This window comes from Nipponia nippon, unplaced genomic scaffold, assembly GCF_047370975.1.
Source record: "Nipponia nippon isolate SJK-2023a ecotype South Korea unplaced genomic scaffold, ASM4737097v1 scaffold_3, whole genome shotgun sequence".
In the NCBI taxonomy this organism is placed as follows: Eukaryota; Metazoa; Chordata; class Aves; order Pelecaniformes; family Threskiornithidae; genus Nipponia; species Nipponia nippon.
The window spans coordinates 45780477-45805655 of record NW_028262347.1 but is presented as its reverse complement, the minus strand read 5'-3'; the positions used below and the strand labels follow the sequence as shown (position 1 = coordinate 45805655).

At 43.3% G+C, this 25179-nt stretch overlaps 1 protein-coding gene and 1 pseudogene across 7 annotated transcripts in view; one reads left to right on the top strand and one right to left on the bottom strand.

Annotated features, from left to right (window-relative positions):
* Nucleotides 1–8814, bottom strand: part of TMTC2 (transmembrane O-mannosyltransferase targeting cadherins 2) — a 259383-nt gene extending 250569 nt beyond the window's left edge. For 2 of the 7 annotated variants that reach the window (XM_087767471.1, XM_087767473.1), the window contains exon 1: nucleotides 8425–8481. Coding sequence is in view for 1 of the 7 variants with exons in the window: in XM_087767467.1 (XP_087623593.1) it covers nucleotides 8425–8507 (83 nt within the window). In the remaining 6 variants the exon portion in view is untranslated. Of the gene's footprint in view, nucleotides 1–1283; nucleotides 1451–4058; nucleotides 4162–7717; nucleotides 7775–8424 lie in introns of those variants that run through there. The other 5 variants (XM_087767469.1, XM_087767470.1, XM_087767472.1 and 2 more) reach the window with 5 other exon arrangements.
* Nucleotides 8815–22332: 13518 nt separating this feature from the next.
* Nucleotides 22333–23477, top strand: LOC104010970 (WW domain-containing transcription regulator protein 1 pseudogene; annotated as a pseudogene).
* The last annotated feature ends 1702 nt before the right edge of the window (nucleotides 23478–25179 follow it).

Sequence of the window (25179 nt, the reverse complement as noted above, 5' to 3'; positions counted from 1 at the left end):
TTTCATCTCCTATTGGAACCTGGATGAAGCCATATCAAGGGGCTCTTTGATAAAACCAAACAGTTTGGGGCTTGGATTTTGGAGCTTGGTTTTAACTGTGATAGTCCACAATAAGGGGCTTGGCTGACCCCTATGTATAGACAGGTTTATTTTCCTGGTACCAGTGCTAATTCTTAAAGATCTTTATAGTGGACAATATCCACTGCCTTGGGTTTTCTTTTCCCCCCCACTAAGTAATTCTGTCACCTTAAAACCACTGCAAACATCAACTTAAGGAGACTATTTTCAGTGAAAGAGTATTTCTTAATGCTTTACTCAGCTGGAGGCTAGATGCTGTAAAGGCACTCCTGATGCACCACGATGTTAGGAGCCTACACGCTTATCAGCCAGGCACTACCTCCTAAAGAAAAGGATCTGATTCAGAGAGCCATCCAACTCCGAGCTACATTCCCGTGCATTAGAGGGAGAGAAAATTCCCAGAAAAGCAACTTAAGTCACACTTACTCTGAGCAGGTAGCCAAGCAATTGGAAATGCTATGTACAGAAATGAAATACCATCTCTGTTGGGACTGCAGACAAACAGTTGCAGTGTATCTATCTTTTATTTAGGTATTTGAGAGGGTTCAAAGACTGGTTTCCCACCAGAAGGGTGCCCTAAGCATAGGGTGCAGGTCTTTCTGCAGCCATGATGGGGAACCGCCACACTGAAGCCTGGTTCCTGGGCCCAGCACCAGTTATTAATTGTTACATGTAAAAAGCCATGGAGGTGGGAAAGGAAGACAGGACAGACATCTAGGAACGGCTGAGGCTGCTGCTGAGTGGGTTTGTTTCCATGGCAATTTTGGTCACTGAATCGTGACCCTGTTTCAAGAGTTCAAGTCCTTTTTTAGGATTTAGAGTATGCAAATTACCAAGCTGCATGAAAATAGCATCCAGGCACTGGCAGAGACTTTACAGCAATAGTTCTGCTACCAATTACTGTGTTGTTCCTCTGAACTAATACTGGACTAGCTGACTAAAACACATAGGAGTTAAAAATCATACAATCCTCTCATTAGCAAAATAGCCTAGAGTGATGTTAAGTTCACAAAAAACTGTCCTGGAAACAGGATGCTAACTAAATTCAGAAAAAACTGTCCTCACTTGAACCACAGGTCAAAGGTCAGAGCAGGTTTTTTTTGGCCTACTGACAGGTTGGTGAATAATAGGGGGTGCCACAGACCAGTCCAGTCATCTAGCAGTAATGGCCTGTACCACCATGTGGAAAATCCTCGTTCAATTACCTGTCAGTCTCCGGCTTCCTGGGCCAGCTGGGACTGGGAGTGCTGCTGAGGCCAATGTGCTTAACTCCTGGAGAGAACGAAGTGCTCCGAGGCAGTCAACAGTGACCCCCGCAAATAAATTAAGGAGCCTTTGGGGCAGACTAACGGGAAGACTATCCAGTTCTCTGCTGGAAGAGATGCCAAAAAACACTTGGTCTCAAGTTTGAGGCATACAACAAAAATCCACTATTTACTATAGTGATGGTATATACACCTACTGATTTTTAACTGGCTTTGAAGCATAAATATGGGCCATTTGAATAAACCACTGGAAAAAAAAATCAAAATAATTAAGATATAAAAGACAAAACAGCTTGTGCTGAAAGTACAATATTTCCAATAAAGCAAACAGCAATTAAAAAGATGAAGAGATGAAGGAAAGAAGGGATATGCAGACAATAAATGAGCATTATTTACCTCCAACTGAAACCTCCCACTATTCTTGAAAAATCTCCTCATGAAGCCAATAGGACAACAAAGGCTAAACAGAGTAATTCATAGTGTCCTAGGGAACGCAAGGATTACTATTCAAGGAAGCCACTTTTACTTTTTCTCCCTCTTGAAGCCTAACATGGCCAGGAATGGCTGGGGTGGCAGAGCATCGGAGCATATCAACTAGCCATCCCCGGTTACAGAGGCTGGGTGGCCAAGTTTCATCAGCTTCAAACGGTCTGATTTACTGGTTTTCTTTTTCCTCAAAGTGAAATAGAGATTGACAGATTACTTGATCCTTAGCCACCATCCCGGTCATCCAGAATGTTTCTTTGTTTCACAATAAGCTGTCATATACAAATAACAGCAACCCTGTGCTAGGCTGAAGCGTCCTCCAAAGACAGAGCCTAAACACACACAGCTGCCTTTGGAGATGCCTGTTATGAGCCATTCACAGGTCCGCAAGATATTTCAACTGTCCTGAAGTAGCAAACCGAGCAGTAGAGTGAACATGTTAAGTAATATTTAAGGTGTGATTCCAAAAACTAATTTCTTCCGGCTCTTCGAGTTTCATCCAGGAACGGGCTTGCCTTCAGGGAAAAATGTTTTAGTATGGAGTTCTGCAGAGGGTGAAACTGGGAAAGAAGTTACAGGATTTACACCCTCTCCCTCTTACTGGGGAGGGACCGCCCGTGCAAGCAATAACAGAAATATCTCGAGTCTAGAGGACTATCCTGAGACCCTGGGAATACGACCTAAGAACCCAATCTAGAGTAAGTGAAATGAAATCCTGCTGTCATCCTGACTTAAATAACCTGCCCACAAAACAAGCTCCCACTTTAAAGGAAGATAAGAGCATTTATAAGATCAGTCACCCCAAGCGGGAAAGCCCAGGGAGTTCAAAGGCCGCCAAGCCTCAAAGGCCAACAATAGGCTCCTGCAATCAAAAGAAATTCCAAAATTAATTTAAAAACCTGAGGGCTGAAGTGCTGGAGAACAAAGAACTTTCAGCATAAGGTTCAGGTCTCCAGATAAAACTCTTCCATCTTTCAAACAACCATTTCAGACAAAAAGTAGGGATAAAAAAATTTGAGGGAAATGGATGGTTTAAAAAGATTACTTTTTCAAAAAAGACAGTTAAACCAAAAGCTGTGTCAAGCCTATAAAATATTTCGAAATAGAAATGAAAAAATCTAATTGTAAACATTGGCCCAAAGAACAGATTCCCTTTTACATAAGTAACAGTAAGAATAAGCATCTCTGTCTTCTGATTTAGTCTGCTTCTCCAACTGTATGTTTGGAGCAACTTTCACCACAGGTTGCCAGCAGGCTTGCATCTACAGCTTCAGCATCAAATATTTCAGCTAAAGAAAGAAATTCCATAAACAAACAGCAAAGTGTGCTTCAGTCAACTTCACAGGAAGAAAAAAAAAAATCCTAGCAGCCAACAATGAGGGAAGGGCAAACTTCCAGATGAGGAAGGCAAAGGAGCTCTAATTCAGAACTCTCACAGCTATCAGATGGTTAACAAATTGAGATGAGAGACTTCTGAGCCTTCTGAGCAACTTTCACTCTGGCAAACTTAAAGGATTCAGAAGTGCAGCTGGAATACATATGGGAGATGCTGGAGAGAGTGGATCATTTGAATTTGTAACTCCATTGTGTGCTGGAAGAACTTCCTGCAGATGAGGCGCATCCCGTCAGTGACTCAGGGAGACTCTCCGTCTGCTAACAGTCATGAATTTATTCTCTGAACCAGCTACCAGAAGTGACTCGGTTTATGTTAGTGTTATGTACACAACAAGAATCTTAAAATAAAGCCTGCGGGGACATAATTTCTTTTTTTGCTTCCAAAAAATCTCTATACTACAGCATCTCCACTGAAAAAAAAAAAAGCTCACAAAGATTTCACATTTTGATCGAAGTGTTTCATTCAACACAAATTTTTATGCAGAAATGCTTTTTAAATCAAAAGCCAAATAAATCTTTGGATGATATTCAGCATTAAAATGGAACGGGTATCATATTAATAGAACAATATCATGCCAGGTTCATCCTATTAGATGGATGAACTATTAGTTCCTATTAGTTACTGGTTCGCTTGGTTGATACTCAACTACAGTACCTGAAAACTAAGTAGCCTCAGCTACTTGGGAGTCTTTGGACTATGTTGTTCTTTATGAACATGTTAAAGTCCCCTTTTCATATACAAATTATCTTTATGGTGATTTTATATTAGCACATATAGGACGCAACAGGAGAGACAAAGGGAAAACACTACAGAGAAAGCGTACAAGTCCTTACCTCCCCACTTCTCCCCACCACCAGCCTCACGGCTGGAATTCACAAGATTGCAGCCACCTGCACACTGGAGCTACTGCAAGCTACTGGAGAGGTGCACTTGGAGCTGAAAAATTGAAAGTAGATGACAAAAAGGGGCCATAAAAAAAATCACAGATGTAAATTAATAATCAAATATACACACACAACAAGGAGACAGATGGCAAGCAATTTTCCCCAGTGTACTTATACTTGTTCTTCTAGAGCACGTATTTGGGTCACTTGCTAGATTAAATCTCATGTGGCAGACCCAACAGAGGTACTGTCGAATGTGTATGGGCTCAGCCTGTTTTTAAATGATGCAAGTCAGGATTTCTTCAACACAGTTTGCAATATTGCCCCGCAGCTCTGAAACAAGACTGTTGGATATTTTCTACCATCAGCAAGGCTGCCCCATTCAGGCCTGCTAAATAAAATGCAGCACAAACTAGAGTAAGTTGGTCAGTGCTACCAAATCTCACAGAAGAGTCCTACACGGAGACAGACAAATCTGTATGTATTTTCCAGAGTGCCAATTTTGTCAATGTGCCACAGAGAAAATACATCACTCAAGGTTACAGATTCCTACTAATACTCTCCTTAAAATATGCCTTTCTTCTGACATTTGGGGGTAGGGAGGAACACCTCAATGGATGAGTTGCTTTTGACAGGTTTGGTGTAGCAATGCATGACCTCAGATATGCAGAGCACTAAATCTTCCACACCCCAGCTATAAACTGACAGCGACCTGTCTTATTTAGCACAGGTCACACAAAAGACTACAACTTCAATGCAAGGCACCCACAGGGCAAATTGCCTACTTTTGGGGGGGCTTAAATGGCAGGGAAAAATAATTACATGGGTGTGTAAGCCTAATTGCAGCAATAGGTTTCCCTCCTGTAATACTGGTAGATATTAGCATGAAACAAGAACTGCATGTGCAGAGATTAGCCCCGTTTAATCTGGCAAGAAGCTGGATTTAACACAGTGCAACAAGCAAGATCTTCAACACAGCCACAGGAATGGGTATTGCATTTCTCCCTACCCCTTGTTATCAGTTCCAAGATTTTGTTCAGCAATGAATAAACCTTTATTAACAAGCAATGTGAGCTCACTGTGGCATTAGATCAACAACAGCTAAATATTTCCCCCCACCTCCTTCCACGTTCATCTCTTCTTTTGGGTTACTGCATGCCACATCCAGCTTCAAATAAAACAAATAAGCAAAAAGAGGGAAAAAAATATTTGTTTGTTGCTAGATGAACAAGGAGGTTGAGTTGGGGAGAATTCTCCCCTGATAATCTACACATGTAACTAGGAAATATCACAGCTGTCAGTGAGAATTACAGTAGGAGAGAACAGGGTGGCAAAAGCTTGTGCTTCATAGGTCCACAGGAGAAAAAAAAAAAAAAAAAAAAAAAGCAGTGTTTCTCCCTTACACTGGCTCTTGGGTTTAGAGGCTATCACTTTCATTCAAAGTAATCAATAAGTCAATTGATCAAAAATCACACATTTGCACCGATTATGTGCATGCAACATATCTGTCTAGCCTGAAAGAAACAAGTTGTTAAGCAAAATAATGATGAAAAGTAAGAATGTATACATTCCTCAGGCTTTAAATTCATACAACTTCAGTTTAATTGGGTGAAGGGTAGAAAATAAAATATTGAATCCTTTGATATAGAGTCATAAAGCCCAGACTACAAGCAAGTTTGTTATATCACTGTCCATACAGTCTTTGGTTTGGTGCCGTGCAGCCGCTAAAATATTAAGTTTTACCATTGGGAAATTGATTTTGCTATAAGAAGTTTTTACGATGCCACTTAATCTTACCCAACCTACATTAAAAAAAAAAAATACAGAAAGCAATTACAGACACCCTTTATATAGTAAGCTTGATCACTATATTAAAAAAGAACAGTCTGATGTAATTTCAATATAATGGCAAAGGAAAAAGAAAAAAAGCTATGGCAATATGCTGCCCTCCTGAAACAAAACATTGCAGGTTCCCAGCTTAAATGCACAATCTTGATTCACTTAAAGTTAGTAGCATGATCCATCTCCCACATGGAGGGCTGTGTCCTGCAGCTCCAGCATCGACCTCCTTTTCTAGTGTAACGTTTCAAGCCAGCTCCTGCGGGGCAGCGAGATTCTGTGATTACAGTTAAAAAGAATACTTTGGGTCTGAGAGCCTGCCTCTTTGAATAGATAACCCCTTCTAGTTCAACAATTACTAGCATGCAACAGCCATTTCTGCCTTGCCCCTTCCACTGCTGCAGTTGAAAAACATCCTAATTAGATGACCCTGCATACAGAAATGCCATTAACTGGCTTTCAGAGCACTTTAGTGAATGCCTAAATGTTAGCTACAATGACGAAAAGTACTTTATTTAGGTAGGAGGTAAACACATAAACAAAGCAGTATTTTAGAACACCTTTTTAATAGTCTGTGATTAGTACTAGCAAAGACAGTGTGTGATTATCTTTTCCACCCTCAAACATCACTATTTTCTAACTGCATTAAAGCACACTCAGGCAAGATCAAGAGTAACCTCGACCTCCACATCAGTAACACCAGGTAGTACTTCAAATTGCTTTCTATGCCTAGTGAATTTGAACTGGCCTGCAGGACAGGCTTATAAAGCAGGTCCTTAAACAACCCAGTTTTGCCTAAATATTGCAACATATGCTACTTAGGGTTACATAAATATTCCACAACTCCTGCAGTTCTTAACTACAACAAGCGGGTTTAAAATAGTGTCAGTGTGTCAAAATATTCACTACTTTTTATTGATCCAACTCAGAGCTTGCATTTCAGGAAAACAGCAGATTTTTTTCTTTTACTGTTTGTGAACGAAGTTTTGAAACGTTAAAATAGGTTTAAGAAAAAACATTGGAGATAATTGGAAGGCTCACAGAAACCTAAAAACACTCCATCGCTTCACAAGGCTTCAAGTGCATGTAAATGACCTGAAGAACTGAAGCCTGAATTGCCACATTCTGCGTCTGACACTGTTCCCAGCCAGAGACCTGGACCAGGACTTGGCATTTACTTCGAGTATAATAGGTTTAATAGCAGCAATCCTTTAAAGCAGGGGGGGGTATTCTGGACGCAGTGGCAGATCCTTAAAGACGGCAGGTGCACTGTAATACAGCATAAGGGAGGAAATTTCCAAGTTTAGTAACTAATTCACCCCAGGACAGGTAGGTATATATATATATTTCCCAAGGCAAATGCCTAATCAAAGACATAGCTGACCCCTTCACATCCCATCAGTGCGCCGGGAAGTTCAGCTCATCCAGCAACGTTTTTCTGCTGAGGCGCATCCCTTATCCCGCCTCACCGTCTTTCCTCGCCTTCCTCCTCTCACACAAAAATCTCCAAAGGCACTAACCCCGCTTGACAGCTGCTGGGAGAGTTAGCTGGTACCGTGAACCGGAGCCACGAAGCAGGGACCCACCGTCCACACACACACACACACACAGACAGAGGCACTCATCCACACATCCCTCCCCTCCCTCCGCGCCGCCGAGCCGCGCCACAGCGGCGGGCCGGCCGGCCGCTCCCGCCGGGAGGATCCATCCCGCATTGCCTGGGCAGATGGAGCCGCACCGCGGACCCGCAGGCAGCTGCCCGCCCGCACCCGGAGGAGACGGTCGCTCGCCAGAGAGAGAGAGGCCGATGAAAAGCTGTCAAAGTCAATGCGTGCTCACTTTTTGGATGGTTTAATTCCAATGGAGCATGAAACACCCCAGGACGGTTAATAAGTTTAGCCAGGCGTGCCGTTCTCCCTAATGCATTTTAATTATGCATCTGTTTTAATTGTGATCAGATTAAGTCACCGGAAAAGGCACAAAGTGGAATTTTCCCCGACCGCTAACAGCGCCTTTCAGCAGCTTCCGAAGGCAGGTACGTTCAGGAGAAGAGCAGGTAGGGAGCCCAGCCCAGCCCAGAGGCGGTTGTTTCCCTCCCCGCCGGCGGGGCTCCGGTCCCGGCGGCCGCCCCGAGGACCCGACAGCGCACGGCAACTTCCCGCACGGGGCTCGGTCCCGGCGGAGCGGGGGGACGGGAGGCGACCGGGCACCCCGCCGCCCCGCTGGGATCAGCCCAGGACAGGCGAAGTGAGAGCAGCGGGTCCCTTCCCGCTGGGAAGGACTGGAAGGGACCGAGCCCGCGTGGGAGCTGTCAAAGCCCCGCGAGCGGCGGGCGCCGCCGCGGCCACCCGGAGCCGAGGAGCCGCCGGGACCCCACGGCGCCGCCCCGGGTGCCCCGAGGGGGGCGGCCGCCGCCCCGCTGCCGGCAGGTGGGCAGCAGCCCCCGCCCGCCCGCCCCCGCCGTCCCCCGCCCTACCTGTCATCGTAGCAGAAGTCGGCGCCCAGGGTGTTGAGGTACAGGGCGAGCCCCAGGGCGCTGCTCAACAACTCCGCGATCATCTCTCCGCCTGCCGCCGCCGCCGCCGCGCCTGCACCGGGGCAGCCCCCCCCGGCTGGCCTCCCGCGCCAGCCCCGCCGCGGCTGCCCCTCACGCCCCCCCGGAACCGCGGGGCGCCGCTCCGCGCTCCGCCGGCGGCCGCAGCCTGACGGCGTCCCCCCGCGCCTCCGCCGCCCCCTACCCCATGGCAGCGGGGCGAACGGCGGAGAGAGCGCGGCTGGGCTGGGCTGAGCGGAGCGAAACAGAGCGGAGCGAAACAGAGCGGAGCGAAACAGAGCGGAGCGCGGCGGCGGCTGCCGCCCTGCTGCCGCGGCTGCGGCTCCGGCCCCGGCCCCGGCCCGCGCCCCCCTCGCTGCCGAGCCGGGCGCCGCCGCCGAGGCTCTGGGAGCGCCCGCGTGGGGCGCCCCGGGCTCCCACCGCGCCTGCGTGCGGGCCCGCCCCGCGCCCGCCCCTCCGCGCCCGCCCCGCCCCGCCCCGCGCCCCCGCCCCGCGCGCCCCGCGACCCGGGCGGCGCTGCGCTCGCGGCGGCAACGGCTGCTACGGCAGCGGCACGGGCGGGTTCGTGCGCCGGGCAGGGCTTGCCCCGCTGCGGCCGCTAGCTCGGCACAGCCCTCTGGTTCAAGGGGTTTATTCTTTCCCTTTTTTCCTTTCTCCGTTTTCCTTTCTTCTTGCTTTCTGACTGCTTCTTTCCGTCTTGTGTCTTTTTCTTTCTTTTCAGTTTCTTCTTATTCCTTTTTAGTTTTTGTTTCTTTCTTTTCCCCTTTTCTCTGTTCCCCTTTTCTCTTCTTCCCTTTCCCACCTTTCTTTTCTTTCTTTTCCTGTTCCCCTTTCCCCCTCCTTTTCTTCTTTTTACCCCGCCCCCCAGCATAGGTCGGATGGAAACTCCTTAGGAGGAAAGAGAGGGCCCATGCCATTGGGGATGGGATGCCAGAGCAGGAGGCTTCACGCTCCCACTTGCCTTGAGCCTGGTATTTCCCTCACTGTCAGTGTGGACATCCATGGGGAGCTCTTCTCTCGGCTTCCAGTAAAGCAAAACCAAACGAAACCACTGAAACTTGGCAGAGGGAGGCTGGAAACAAACACACCCCAAGGCAAGGAGTGCTGCAGACTGGGGCTCCCTCGGGGCAGCCCCACGACAGGGTGCTGCCTGCGAGGGGGGGGGGAGGTGGGCATAGCCTGAGCCGCCTGGTGTGAGCGGGACAAATAAATGGCCCGAGCAACACACCCAGCTCTGGGAAATAATGCACTGAATCCATCTTCAATAATTCATGGGATATAGAGGCATGAAGTTATGGAAAGGGTTCGGGTCCATCAAGCTGCCTCTTTTCTTTTTTAAGAGAGTTTTTAAAATGTTACCTCTTTTTTCTGCTAGCCAACCCTTTATATAACTGTTTCCTCATGATTTCCATCAAGTGGCACACCATGCTGTCCCAGAAGAATGGGAGTCTGTACATCAAGCTGTGTCTAATAAATTGGGGAGCTTTTAACAAGCTTTCTTTCTCCCCTATGTGATTATTTAATGCTGTTCTTTGCAACCTCAAAATATATTAGAGTGCATTAAGACCTTTTTCAAGCAATGCCTGAAGTTCTCTTGTGAAGTCTGCCCCAAGTGTCACAAACATCTCAGCTGCTTTTACTTAGATTCAGGGGGGGTGTTATCACCATCAGTGGCAGTAATTGCAGATATGGGGGGAGGGTGTGTTTTGTTCAGAATATTAAAGCTTTGAGGGGCCTTATTGCACCCATTAGCGGATCACATTGATCTGGCATTAAACTTTTCAGCCTGAAGCACCGAACACAGTAACCTAGATTTTAAAGAATTGCTACGCTTTGTCAGAAGAACTGTGATCCTTACTTTAAAACGCCAAATCTCAGTGTGTTTCTGGACCTACTGCCAAGATCCCAATGATCACGACTTAGTCCTTGCTTTAGCGCGATTGCTGAGCTTACGCACTAGGTTTGCACAGCTCCTTCTCTGGAACATCCTAATAAACTCTGCATAAAAATCAGTATAATTGCTGCTGAGTCACGGTGGCAGAAGTCTCTTGTTCTCCATCAGGAGTATATGGATTTTTTTCTTCAAAGAGGCAGGACTACTGGCTGGGGTAGATGAGGGCTGTCAGGAAAGCTTTAGAAACAAAACCAGTCCTCCGGGGAAAAAGTTTAACAAAGCCTGACGCTGACTAATAAAACCGAATGTCAAGAAAGGGTGGGATGAAATGTGTAGACTGTGCGGAGAGTGCCTGCTCTGCTGGACATTCCCAGTGCTCCAGGGGGGCTGGAGGTAGCATTAGGGCTCCACCAGCCTGAATCCAAGTGGATTTAGCTGCACTCACAAAAGTCTACAAAGTCTGCGTCTTGTAGAAACATTTCTTCATAGAAACAAAGGATCAGTGTCCTCCCAACAGCAAGAGCTTTCTCTGATGGTGAAAACCTGCTTTGTAGAAAGAAGTAGATGGCAACACGTGCATGTACCACCCCACCTGTCAGGTCTGGGACCCCGCATGCCAGGCCAAGCTGGGGGCAGCAGGTGGAAAGAGCCAGTGCAGAAAGCTGGAGGCAAGTTCAACGTAAAAATTATCGGCCTTGTTAAGCAAACACCACCACAGAAGAAAACAGGAGGGTAGAAATGAAAGTGTGTTTCTGTCCTGTTTCTCGGTTAGTTAAAAGTAATAAATGCACTGGAGTTATGAACAACATTATATTTTACTATATAATCCGAAGATGTCAGATAACATTCTGATTCATAGCAGATTTACAGGGTGAGGTACAGTAATCACGAGGTATCAAAAGAGGTCATTTAGAAGTTCAGATGTGTCACTAAGCAGCCATTTCCAAAATAACCTTCACTTCCAGAAAGTCATTGTCACAAACTCTGGTATCAGAGAAAAGAGAAGAGGTGGATGGTTATAACAATACATAATAATAACAGTAATTGTAAAGATAACTAACGTTATACAGTCTAACAGCTGATCTGTGGTGTGTAGCTTAGTAGACAAATTCACATGCTTTATTGCAAATATGGCAATCAAAAGTGATCTGTTTTAATACCGGTCTGGAAATTTCTTCATTAAAGACATTATAGACTCTGAGTCACTGTGCTACAATATACTTCACCTAAACTGCGCCTAAAAGATTAAGTTGTGGCACAGCATGTAGAAATACATGTCTGTCACAGTGACAGATTTGGTTAACCGGTCACTGACTATGAGACCTTAAATGTCAGGGTAATGCATGTGGTGCAGATCCCTCAACAGATTAGATTAGACACTTCAATTTCTATACAGTGGGTTCATTTGCTGGAGCTTGTAGAAAATATTTGTGCCAACTTCCTCAAAGCATCTGAGAGGAGAAATGCTAACCCCCTGAAAGCTGCTTGGATTTTTTACTAGAAGGAGGTAACTGGATATTAAATGTTACTATAGGAATAATCAAGTGGGATTTATTAATTTTTTGCCAGTTCTTACGCTTAGATACCATCAAATAAATGTCATAACATATGATGCATAATTTTGAACAACCTAAATTACATTTAAAGATGTGACTTAATGAGCCTCAGAAATGTAAACTTTGGTGCATTTCAAAACACCCACACAAATTGCTGTTGTTAGCAGTCAAGCATAAGCTGGTGTTATCTAAGGAAGGAAATCAAGTTAGTTGAATACATACATGAACAAGTGACCTTACTTTATCAAAAGTGGAGAAAGTGGGGTAGAGAAGAATGTTTTAGCGAAGTGCCTCTTTCAGAATTACTCACTGATTCACAGAGGTAAAGTTGTTTGATTTTGCGGACTGGGATCTAAGCTGTTGTTTTCCTGTCATGCTGACAAGTTCATGTTAATCCTCAAAGAGACCAGCATTTCTGCTTTCTCTAAGAAATAGCTTTTTTTTTTTTTTTCTTTTTCTAGTGCTGTGATAATAATAACATCAGAAATGACAACCAAAGTAAAAATAAGTTGCAACTGCAAAACAGTAAAATCTCATGGAAATCTGCATGAAATAGGGCAGTAAAAACTAAACACATGCAGAAAAAACAAGCACGGGCAGAACTTGCATCAGTACTTGGAAGAGATTTTAACTGAACACATTTCCTAAGGAAGTACATTTCCAGGAGGCACTAGTTCCTACTTTAGATCAGTCAGTGGAGCTAGAGTATTGCTGCAGAGCTGGAGAGAGAGAGAGAACCAATGCATTTTTAGCTTGACCTAATCTAATTATGCAGATTCTCTCCAGGAAGAAAAAAGATGGCTATAGGGAAGTTTCTTGTATGCACAAAACATGCAAGAGCATTTGTGTAACTCACAGGTGAGCGTATCTCAAGGAAGATGATTGCTCCAAATGGCTGTGATTAAAAATGATAACACATTTTATGGAAAATCTTAGGACTAAAACCTAAATCCGTGAAGGGACTTGGATCTCTCATTCTTCAGAAAATTCTTCTATGCCTTAGATGTAGGCATCAGTGTGTTTTTTGTGTTCAGCTGACATCAGACAACCTGAAGTTTCAACGTACCTAATTCTACACAGTTAAAGTTCCATATGCATCTGGATTGTCGCTTGATGTTTTCAGAAACAACCCCAAAAAAGACACTGTCGTGTTGCTTAAAGCTTTAGCATATCCTGAAGCTGTGTCATAGTTGCCCAAAGAAGCCTTTTCCTGCCTCTCGGTGCCTGGGAGACCCGAGGCAGGAGTGTGCAAAAAAACACACAGATGATTCTCTTTCAACTGGAGCCTGAACCAAGGACGCAGGAGACACAAGGTATCTTTGCCTAATCTGGAGAATGGATTTGAGCTGTAATGTCATAACTCTGAAGTTACTGTGCCAACATCGGGCAGTCTATGGCTGGACGCTTTCCCATCCAAATGATTCCATTTTAATACAATATTCATTTATTCATTGTTTGCAAGAGTAATTGCTTCTACACGGCAATTAGGACATTCATGTAGCATTCTTGCAATCTGGAATCAGATGACTACTCCAAATCAGGAAGAAAAGGGCAGATTGTGAACCCTGACAGCTCCGGTAAAGAGCTTTAAATTATAAAGCATTTGTAATGAGGGCTAAGGAAGCTCCCTCCTAGCTGATCATTTTTATGAAAACAAACTAATTTGTATAGCCACCTACCTCCAAAATATGTTCACTGATAAAAATCAGAAGGAAAAGGGAGTAGTTCCTTGCAGTTACATCCTGGAATGAGTTCTAACATATATTTCCACCATTTTTGCAAAGTTTTTGGTTTAATGTCCTGTTATAGTCAAGAAGAAAATGGTCAGATTAGGTTCTGCTCCCCTGTGATTAAAAAAACTCAGATATTTAATGGAAAAACTGGGCTTTTTTTCCCTACCCAGTACTCCAGATGTTTCCGTACTAGACTAACTGCCCTCTGCCGATTCCATCTTCAGATGCCTGAGCCTTCCCATTTAGGAATATCTACTAGACTATTTGTGTTCTCTTCACTCACGTGCAGCAGGAAACAATGATGCATCCCACATCTTGGAAGGGTGCTCCAGTTTTCCATACTGTACCAATTGTCAATTAATTTGCTGCAGGATACTGTTGACTCATTTACTGATTTCTGGTGGTACGCTCGTTTCTGCTTGAAGTAAAAGCAATGGCACAGCAAAAGGTAGTTTTTGGTCTCTTCTGAAGTTTCAAGGATGATTTTCTTAGTGTTACTCCATTCTAGACTAATCCTAGTCTGCTTTACATATTTATCTCCCTTGTTCTTTGAGATAGCTCAAAGTGAGATCAAAAAGAGTTTTTAATCCTTCTTGTTCAGAGTAAGTTGACAGTGTAAACTTACTAATTGCAGATATGTCAACTTGTCATCTCCGAGAACATGAACCTCTTTACTGTTTGGTTTTTTGTACTTTATAAAAATAGCAATATACCAGTTTTCTTTTTTTGTTGTTCCTTTTATCAGAACAGCTCAAAGAAATACACATCCTTAAAAGATGGCTCTGGAAGTAAATTAGGATTAACCTCATTTTACAGAGGTGGATATCGAGGCAACTGGCATTTGTGTTGGTTTATCCATATCATATGGGAACTTTGTAGCAGAAGAGGAATCTATCTGAGATCCCAGCCATGATTCCCAGTCATTCACTTGCTTTCATCATGAGATCATCCTTCTGTTCACTGTAATTGATATTTCCTTAGACAAAATGCAATAGAAATATCCCAGGGATTAATTTGGCCTAAGATGTTAATTCTGAGAAAAGTCCTACTAGCAACATGACCAAGAAGTCTGTGGCGCATAGCCTGGATTTTGTGCAGGTGGAGGATAGGGACTATGAGTGGTATATCATATCCTGCCTCTCATAATTTCTTGGCAGATGTATTGCCCAGTAGATGGAAAAGCTTCATCAACAGCTGAAAATCTGTTTCTTGTCATCTTCCCATAGAAAGAAGTGAGTCATCGTGCTGTCCATCAGTCCTCTACTTTTCAGGGTACTGACATTTCCCCTGTGATGCAGATGTTGAAAGACAGTTTAATTTCAGTCTAAATCTGTCTACTTCTACTTCATTTGTCCTTCAAATGTACAACCTGGGATATAGACTGTGAAAACTGGACTAAAAATGATATGTCTCTATGGCAGCAACATCAGACCTTCGTCCCACAGCAGAGCAAAACCAGCCAAAGATGCAAGTGTAATTTCCACCTCAATCCCTGCAGATTTTCTACGGAATAACCTAATTTACTTCTTTACTTCAGTACGATCTTGGCTTCCTGCTGTACAAGCATGAAGTAAAGCCAGGAAAACCATGATTACTCTTATTTTAGAGAGAACGTGTCAACATTACCAAAACATATCTAACACCAGCACAAGCACAATTCTCAAGAGTTAAATAAACAAGGGAAAATTATTACAAGGAGTAAACCTTTGAATCCCTCTAAACAGACTCAGTTTGATTTTTCATAATAATATTGGAACCAAATGACATTTTGTACTGTAATGCAGACAAGTCCGGAGAGGATAGTCAAGGAGTTCTAGGTTCCTAATGAACAATAAAGCAGAAACATCGACTAAATTAGCAGGAACTAAATTGTTTCTTCTCCTCTGCTTGCACAGTTTGAGAAATATCTTCTCTGTATACATGAAATCCTGAATGGAAATCTAAGATAGCCTCTGTCTCCATACTTTAAAATATAATTAACACATGCCAGCAATAAAGTGACATTAAATTTAATTTTTAGTGGATTACAGATATTACTACTTTTTTTAGTGGATTAAAGACATTGCTACTTTGATTTAGAGATAAGGCAATTGCTTTTTTTATTTACAAATATGGAAAAATACAAAGCATGAACTGTTTGAGGGGGTTTTTGTACACAAGGTTTGTAGCAGAAGTTTAATCAGTTCAGTGGAGCATTCGCAGCTTTTAACTGACTGCAGTGTCTTAGGATATGCAGGTGACCCAGATTTCTGCCCTGCTGTGTCACACTAACAGATAGATATAGAACTGCACATTTTCTTTGATCAGTGAGTCAATTGGTTGGCTACAGGCTATTACATATAGATGCTGGATTCCAGTTACATTGGTGTGTGCCATAGGATGCAATGAGGTGAAGGTTATAATCTCCAGTGTACACACCAAAAATAAAATTCTTTGGAGACCCCTACTCAGGCTCTTTTTTCTCCCACGTACATTGGCACAGGGGAGAGAATTCACTGTGTTTTGCCAAGTAGCGGCATTCTCATTTATTTGATCTTTGCTTAGTTTTTTGTAGTAATACTTGCTTACTTTGTTTTCTTGGGAAAATATACCTAGCTCTAGCTCCCATAAACTTTACCATCACCAAATTGGCCCATTTATACCAAGGTCTTTGTGCACTGGTAACAGCAAACTTGGACTTTGATTGGTCTCTAGCAACCTTTAAGGTAATTTAGGATCATGAGATCGTTCTTCCTTATATTTATAGATAAAGTTGTTAAAAAAAATGTTGTGCTTTCCATTTCCATTAGGAATTTCTGGAAAACAAAGATATCCTACTGAATACATCTCATGGAAAATACTGACTTTCTGTGTTAAAGCTTTCTTTTGGTTTCGTGAATCTGCTAACAACTGAAAGATGCAACCTGCTCTGTCAACAAAAGGATTTTCCCATATGCTAGCTACCATGTGGTTAAAACTATATTTTCTAGCGTTGGTACATTGTCAGAGATTTTGGATCATATTTGCAGTTAGTATAACTTGTCATAGCTTCAGCAGAACTGTCACAGTTTCTATCATCTAGTGTCTATTCCTTAATACTTAATACAGAGGGAGGCATGAAAAGAGATAAACAGGTCTAGGGAATGTTGACATTTTAAATTCCTTCCTACCCTATTTTGCACAAGAAAGAGCATTACATTTGGCTGTGTAAATAGATCCCAGATTTTAAAATAGCCAGGTTCTTTTCTGCCTCAAGGAGAAAGAAAGATATAAACCAGAATTATTGGCTTTCTGTAATATTTTATATTCAATTTTCTCTTGTTACGTTCATGCCATGTAATTGTGTGCACATGTGTACATGCGTGGTCCTTGTTGTACAGGGTTACAGCCAGATTCTTGTCCGAGTGCCAGAGCTCTACCAGGGGTTCAGGGAGTTGCTGCACACTCTCCTTTATTCCGTGTACAACAATGAATACTCCTTCCTATATCTGCCAAACGCATGGTTTGATCCCGTTGATATCCATTTGGCATCAGGCTGTTATTCACTAACCCTTCACCACAGCTATTAATCACATGCACATGCGAAGCGCTGTTTGCAAGGGGCGGGTTCCCACGTCTGCTTTGTTGTCTCGTGTTATTAACGGCTCTAATACCCCTGTTCTGGCCTAGTATTTTTCACCAGTCCATTGCTGAGATACATATCCCCAAGTGATTCGTGGCTCTTCACCCTGTTCCCAGCACCCACAACATATAGACCCATCCAAAGCGAAGGGCATATTCCAGTTGTTTCCGGGAAACTCTTTCTCGTTACCTGGGAGTTATTCCTCTTTCCTTGGACTCACCCTCAACACCGCACTGTTGTATGTTGCAGCATATTTTAGCAGCGGGCTTTTGAGAGCACCACCCATTTTAGAATGCCATTTTGAACATTTAACTGACTGCAAATTCTTCATTCTTCATCCCGTTTGGTCTCAGCAACTTGCCTAATTTGGGCTGATTTGGATAGTTTCCATTAGCAGCAGCAGATGGTAGTTGGCTGAAATGTTCCTGTGACACAATCCTCTATGTGTACAAATAACCCACAAACAACCCGCGAGGTACTTTTTTTCCTCTTGGTCACATCTGAAATCAGATAAGAGAACCTTTCTTTATTTGCAGTTGCAACTCTCCTTAAATAAAAGGCTCTCTCTAACTTTGAGAGAGTCCTGACAAAAATTAGTCATGAATACTAATGCCAGATAAGCCCTGCCCCAGGGCTACGGAGCAGCACCAGTCAGGCAAAAGAGCTACCAAATAAGACCCCAAAAAATGTTGATAACAACCCAGAGCTTTACCAGCAAAAGGAAACTGAGTCATGAGCATGATTTTGTGAACACAGGTCCAATCCTTAGTTCACTTAAGTCAGCATTGCTTTGGTACAAAGACACAGCAATTAGGCTGGCTGAATGTCTCGCATAGGATGTCTATATAAATTTATCTCTTTCCACCTTTGCCATAAACTCTAGGGAAACTGCTGTAATGCTATTTACCCAAAAAAAGGGAAATGTCTCATTTTTGCATATATTTGGACTAGGCTTCAGAGAAATTTTCTGATAGTCTCTATAATGTGCATTCTAAAAGCAAACCTTCAGTGGCAAAACATATGGAATAATAAATTATTTTTCAGTAGAAAAAATAAACTCTTGTCAAAAGGACACATTTAGCTGATCCATATTCTCCAATGATCACTTTTATTGCAGCTTTTTAAGCCAAATTAGTTTGAGTTTATAAGTTTTCTGATTTTCAAAGTTTGGCAATGGGTAGACAAAAACGCATACGGTGCAGAGGATGGGATGGAAAAAAGAGGGAGGACAGGGCTGGAGCGGACTTCCTGAGACACTGAGCTCAGCGTCCTCTAGCTGTAGGCAGCTGTGGTTGGGGCCAGTACCCATTATAGCCAGTACCCGGTTTCCCAGTTATATTCCCCTTGGGGGAACTTCTTCTGGTGTTCCTATCACAGACCCCAGTGCTTCTGGAGATTTCTGAGAGCGTTTAGGGAGCTCAGAATTACAGAAACAGGTGTCAAACATCCCTAATTTGCTGTGTAGCTAATAGAAATCATGTTTTCTTAATTCCATTGTCAAAATGGAGGCAGGAAGATCTTTGCCACAACTGATACCTAATATTTTCCCCAGCCTACTTTCCTTATGAGGTGAAATGATGAAGCGTTTGAGAAGGCCTACAAAGCTGAACAGCAAGCTCAACTGTTCATCCCAAAACAGATATGCGCTCACCACCACCAGAAAAAGTAGCTACTTGCTGCTGTACTTTTAGAAGATCTTAAATGCCCAGAGTGCTGCACTGCAGCAGCAACCTTTTTCTCCTTTACCTGAGGAATAAATATGTATGGCTGCAAAACTTCAGAAAGGAGGAAAACTTACCTAGGTTTGTTTGAAGGAGTTTGAGGAACTTAAAAATAGCACAGAAAAATAATAATATAAAAAAAGTTAGTACAGCTGTCAAAACTAACCTTTTTTCTAAATGAAGAGAAGTAACTACACAGAGGTGAGGGCATGGCTGCCTTCCCTTTGCATTAATCACTTCTGCTGGAAAGGTACAGAGGGGAGCATACAGTGATTAATCCAAAAGCAGTGGGAGGATGGCATTCTAGGAAGGGCACAAAATTCCCAGGTCCAGAAGTCCCTGGTATAAAATGCAGGATGATATCACTTCAGTAGAGAGTTATAGTTCAATGCCACATTGTCAAATCTTATTCTGTAAGTATATAATACAACAGATCAAGAGAGAAGCATTTTATTCTTTCTAAATCACAGGGATTGAAAGGTAATAATTTCTTCTGTCTGTCTGTCTTTCTTTCTGATTGCAGCATTCTCTCTCCTCAAATCCTAAATAAAGCCACAATAAAGCCAATGGTTTAGAGAGACTTCCAAAATGCCTTTGAAGAATTCATGATGAATTGATGAAGGAGTTTACTTTCAGGTGGTATTTTAAGTTAGAGACATTTCATAACAAAAAGGGACTGTGTTTGTTAGCAGGTGCAGAGGATAACTGTCTCTCTTCACTTAGAGACACCCTATCTATTCTCAATCTGCTTTCAAGTTTATTTGAGATTATTTTACCAGTGCAGAGACTTAGAAGGCTTTAGAAAGTGTGTGTTCCTGCAGTTTAGAATATATACTCTTGGTTTTGGGTTTGGGTCCAGTGGAATTTGCAGTCGTATTTCGTCCCTTTCACTGTTTATCCTGTTCTTAATCTGCATTGATTTTCCCCCTATAAAGCAGAAAAAAAATCAATTTTCCATTATGTTTTTTAATCAGTCATAGTAAGAGTTAAATAGTCCTGGGCATTGCAGGTAAACTAGCTGATAATCAGTTGGGGAGTTATCTCATTTATTACTCTGAGTTGACAGGGGGTTAAATTCTTCCCTTAGCATCATGGCTAAGGCAAGCGGAGGAGCAGTGGTGCCTTGAATCCAGGTACAGTGCTTGCTAGAGCAAAGTCCACCCCAGAGGCTGTGCCAGGTGATGTTAGAGAGAGTTCTGCCATCCTGGGGGTACCTGAGGTAGCTCACACTGATGACTGTGACACCTAGAAAGAAAGGATCAGCTAGAAAGAGGCATCAGCCTGCTGTCAGCAGTCTTTAGGGTCTGGAAGTGATTCTCCGATCTAAGAATTTGTTAGTCACTGGCTGGGAGACCTTGATCTGCTGCTGCATTACAGAGGCAAGAGAAGAAGTGCTGAGACTGGAGCTGCCCATGCAATGACTCACCTAGGGCCTGATCCAGCTTTCCTTAGAATCAATGGGAGCCTTTCTATTGGTTTTATAGCAGGAGTTTGTTCAACAGTCACCATCATGCGCTGGGAATTATTTGCCTGGTGGAAAGTGCAATGGAAAAAAAAACGTTCCCATATTCATCATCCTTGATTGACATTAAATGAAAGGACCCTGGTAAAATAATGTGGTTTCAACCTGCAAAAAAGACACTTCAAGAGTCTGAAGACTGGGATAAGCAGATCTTTCCCTTCCCTGATTATTAAAGTACAGGGTCAGGAGACTGCTCTGTGTAATAACTCTCTGTGGTCACAGCTTCAGTTTCACTACTATGACTCACCCTTGATTGCTCTTAGGTAAGTGCCAGATGCCTTCTTATTGCTCTCAAGCTTCAGTTCAGCAAAACATATAAGCACACGCCTAAACACTTTTCTGAATAACAATGGTCTTCGCACATAATTAAAATTCAGCACATACTGAAATGCATTGCTGAATCAGGGCCTTAATGCTCAATGTGGGTGATTAAAGGATCATAATCTAATATTTTTTGCTGACAATGTGACATAATTTTTCACCGTACCTCTCTAAAATTGGCATAAAAGCTCAAAATGAAATTAAGGAGTACCTTTAAACTAGCTAAAAATTACAGTACTGAAAAAAAAACCAAATGCAGGTTCAGGTCTCTGCTGGAAGCAAGGGAATTTAATTGCCCCATTAATCACACTTTTACACTTCATCACATTTAAGTATAAAATATTGATCAATGGTGCTCTCCATTGCTCGAACTTCACAGTGTCAGTTGGGGGACTTTACTTATCTTCTCCAGACTCCGTGACCTCTCCACTGTGTCCTACCCCTAGGGAAGAGGCCAGTACGGAGCACTCCCATGTTGACTGGCATCTATAGGCTCTCAGGGCCTTTTTCACAACTGCCACATTACTTTCAGATATCTAAATGGTGATGTAGGGATGGCAGGGAAGCAGTTCTTAGGAACAACATGGCAAAACTATTAGGAAAATGCTGCCTGTTGCTGGTCACTTCTTCCTTATCGCTGCTGGCTGGCACAGGACTGAGTACTAGTGCCTGTCTCCATTTCCACCCTGATTTTTCAGCCAAATCCAGCCAGCTTCCACCACTTGTCAATGTCAGTCTCCTCTCTGATTCGCATACAGATTTTGCATTCGCCTCCATGGCACTTTGGGTACATTGTAGAGGTATGCGTGAAACACAAAGAGAGGTAAATTCTTCCAAGCAGTTTGGGTATATTACGTGTTCCTTTTTGGTTTGGCAAAATACTAAATGCTTCTGCTGCACATGATTTCAGGCAAGACTAAGTTGCTAGCACCAATCAAAAAAGGCAATGCTTTTCTGTAGGGATGTTCTGACAGATCCCACACTGCAGCCTTCCAGCCACTCAGCCTGCTCAGAGAAGAGGGCTAGAAGTTATACCATTAGATTAACTGCATATGCTGCATATACCATGAACAGTGGGATTACCTATGACTTTTACAACAAGGTTACATATTTCATGTTTTCCTCAATTTTGCAATATGTTAGTTTTTACCAAAATAACATGCAACACTCATATGTGCTATAAGTTTATCTTGTGCTGGTCACCCTAGTGATTCCTTCCATTCAGCCCCATGCAGCTGTTAGACCACTCCAGTCTGTGGACATCTGTCCTGGTTTCAGCTGGGATAGAGTTAATTTTCTTTCAAGTAGCTGGTATAGTGCTGGTATAGTGCTGGTATAGCCGGCAGAGTGGCACTGTTCCCGGAGAGCTGCCCGCCCAGCTCCGAAGGGTCCATCCTCGGCAGCAGCCTGCAGTGAGTCCGGCCCTGGCGACTGGCTGCCCCTGGCACGTCTGCACCCACCGTTGGGACCAACAGGTGGAAAATGAACCCTGCTCCTGCGCCTCTGCCACTGGGGCAGGAGGTGATCCATGTCACGCAGGACCTGGACACGGAGCTGGAGTCACTTTTCAACGTGGTCATGAACCCCAAGGCCAGCTCCTGGAGGAAGAAGCTCCTGCCCAAGCCCGACTCCCGGCTTGCACTCCCGGCAGTCGAGCACGGACTTGGGCGGCCACCCACTGTGGCCCGCCGCTGCGCAGCATGTCCACTCCCACTCCTCACCCGCCTCGCTCGTGGGCTCGGGCACGGCACAGCAGCATGTGCGCCTCTGCCAGCGCTCCTACGACGTGACAGACAAGCTGCCGCTGGGAAATGGCGCTCAGGCACACGGGGCAGCAGTAGTTCCTCAGTCACACAGAAAAAACTGCAACATGGCAAGATCCTCGAAAAACTATGAACCGACCGCTGAATCACAAGCCACCATCCTGCAGCTACTTTCACACCAATACCACAGAGGTCTGTGGCAATGTCTCAGCCAAATCTCGTCATGAATCACGAGCACCAAACAATACCCAGCACAGCCATGTCGCAGCAGAGTCGGCCTCCCCAGGCTCCTCTGCCAGGGCTGTTGAACCTGCCCAGTGCACTGACCACACAGCAACAGCAGCAGCAGCAGTTAAGGCTCCAGAGAATCCAGATGGAGAGGGAGCGAATTAGGACACGTCGGGAGGCTTACAGCATCCCTTACTGCGACAGGAAGCTGCTCTATGCAGGCAGCTTCCCATGGACTCAGAAAACATGGCCCCAGTTCAGACAGTTGTGAATACACCTGCCATGACACAAGACATGAGGCCTATTACAAATAATGGATCCGATCCTTTCTTAAACAGTGGGCCATACCATTCCAGGGAACAGAGTAGAGACAGTGGCTTGGGATTAGGATGGTACAGTGTGCCAACGACACCTGAAGATTTCCTCAGCAATGTAGATGAGATGGATACAGGAGAAACTATAGCACAGACAGCAATGAACATAAATTCACAACAAATATGTTCCCCTGATCTCCTCGACTGTCTTCCCAGAACAAATGTTGTTCTTGGGACTCTCGAGTCAGAAGACTTGATCCCTATTCTCAATGATGTGGAGTCAGTACTCAACAAAAATGAGCCCTTCCTCACCTGGCTGTAATCATTCAATGCTGGTTGACCCTACAGTGCAATTCAGCATTTATTTTTCCTCTTGAGATAGAGGTAGAATATCTGAAAATCCTCAAGAGATACAGCTTACTGCCTTAATGACTTTTGTGATATCAGCTTTATGGTCAGTTTAGTCTCTGCCTGGATTTGATTGGCACTAATTTAAATATAAAATACATATATATATATATATATATAAAGATACATATATGCGTATATATTTATTCCTCTTTAAAAAAAAGCACACTACTTTACACATCTGTATACTCCCTTACCTTTTCAGACCAGGCAGAAATGTTTCACTTTAAGGACAGAAAGTGGGTGGTGTTTGTGCATGTCCCTGACTTATCTAGGTATTGATTAACATCACAAACCCTTCAGGAATGACAAAAGCTAACTACTAGGTCACTTGGTTCAGAAAACATGCACAGCGTCAGACCATGACAGCAGTTTTATTACTATGTTTATGACAATAGTATCAGAAGCTTTTTTTATCAACTTACCTAAACTTTAAAAATCTTTTTTTCATTCTTAGTAACTAACTGTGCTGTATGGAATACAGATTAAATCTGATCCATGTTAGTCATAATAATTCTTATTTGTAAAGGCACAAACAGTACTATTGCGTTTTCTTTTTTCAGTATATTACTGTATAGTTTTTGGAAAATAAATACTTCCAATCTGAAAGTACCAGAATTGTTTAGCAACATTTTTATGCTACAATATTGTTGCAAAATAAACCAGACTGGTACTGACCGCTGCCTTTTAAAAACAAAGCAATATATTATAAAGGAGAATTTTTTTAAAAGACCTTAGATTTTTATGTTTATTATATTAAGCACTACAATTTTGTAACTTAACACATAAACAAACGATGTTTTACATATGTAAAATCTGTGGCAAGTTGCTTAAATGCAAAAACTTACTTTTAAAATCAGGTCTGAAAAATGTGGCAGAACTTGTTAATGTCATATGTAGTGGGAAAAAAAACCTTGCTCATACTGTTTTCAGTAATGTTTTTAACCAATAATGTCAAAATACATGTATCTGTATACATGAAAAAAGATGATAACTTTATCAGGGCAATGCTAAAGCAGTATTGTAACTTGTCTGGTAAAGTTACTTAGTTCTTACGTCTTTCACTTATTGTAATCAGTGTACAGGACACAGGATGTGTTCTGTGTATTTCTACCTATTGATTATGCTACAAATACTTCTTTATCAGAGGTTTGGGACTGAGAAAGCATCAAGGCACCTGCACAGGAGATCCAGTTTTTAGGTATAAAATGGCAAGATGGACGTCGTCAGATCCCAATGGACACGATCAACAAAATAACAGCCATGTCTGCACCAACCAGCAAAGAGGAAACACGAGCTTTCTTAGGTGTTGTGGGTTTTTGGAGAATGCATGTTCCAAATTACAGTCTGATTGTAAGCCCTTTCTATCAAGTGACCCAGAAGAAGAATGATTTCAGATGGGGCCCTGAGCAACGACAAGCCTTTGAACAAATTAAACAGAAGACAGTCCATGCAGTAGTCCTTCGGCCCATCCGGGCAGGACAAGATGTAAGAAATGTGCTTTTCACTGCAGCTGGGGAGAACAGTCCTACCTCTGGCAGAAACCACCAGGGGAGACTCAAGGTCAGCCCCTAGGATTTTGGAGTCGGGGATACAGAGGATCTGAGGCTGGCTAT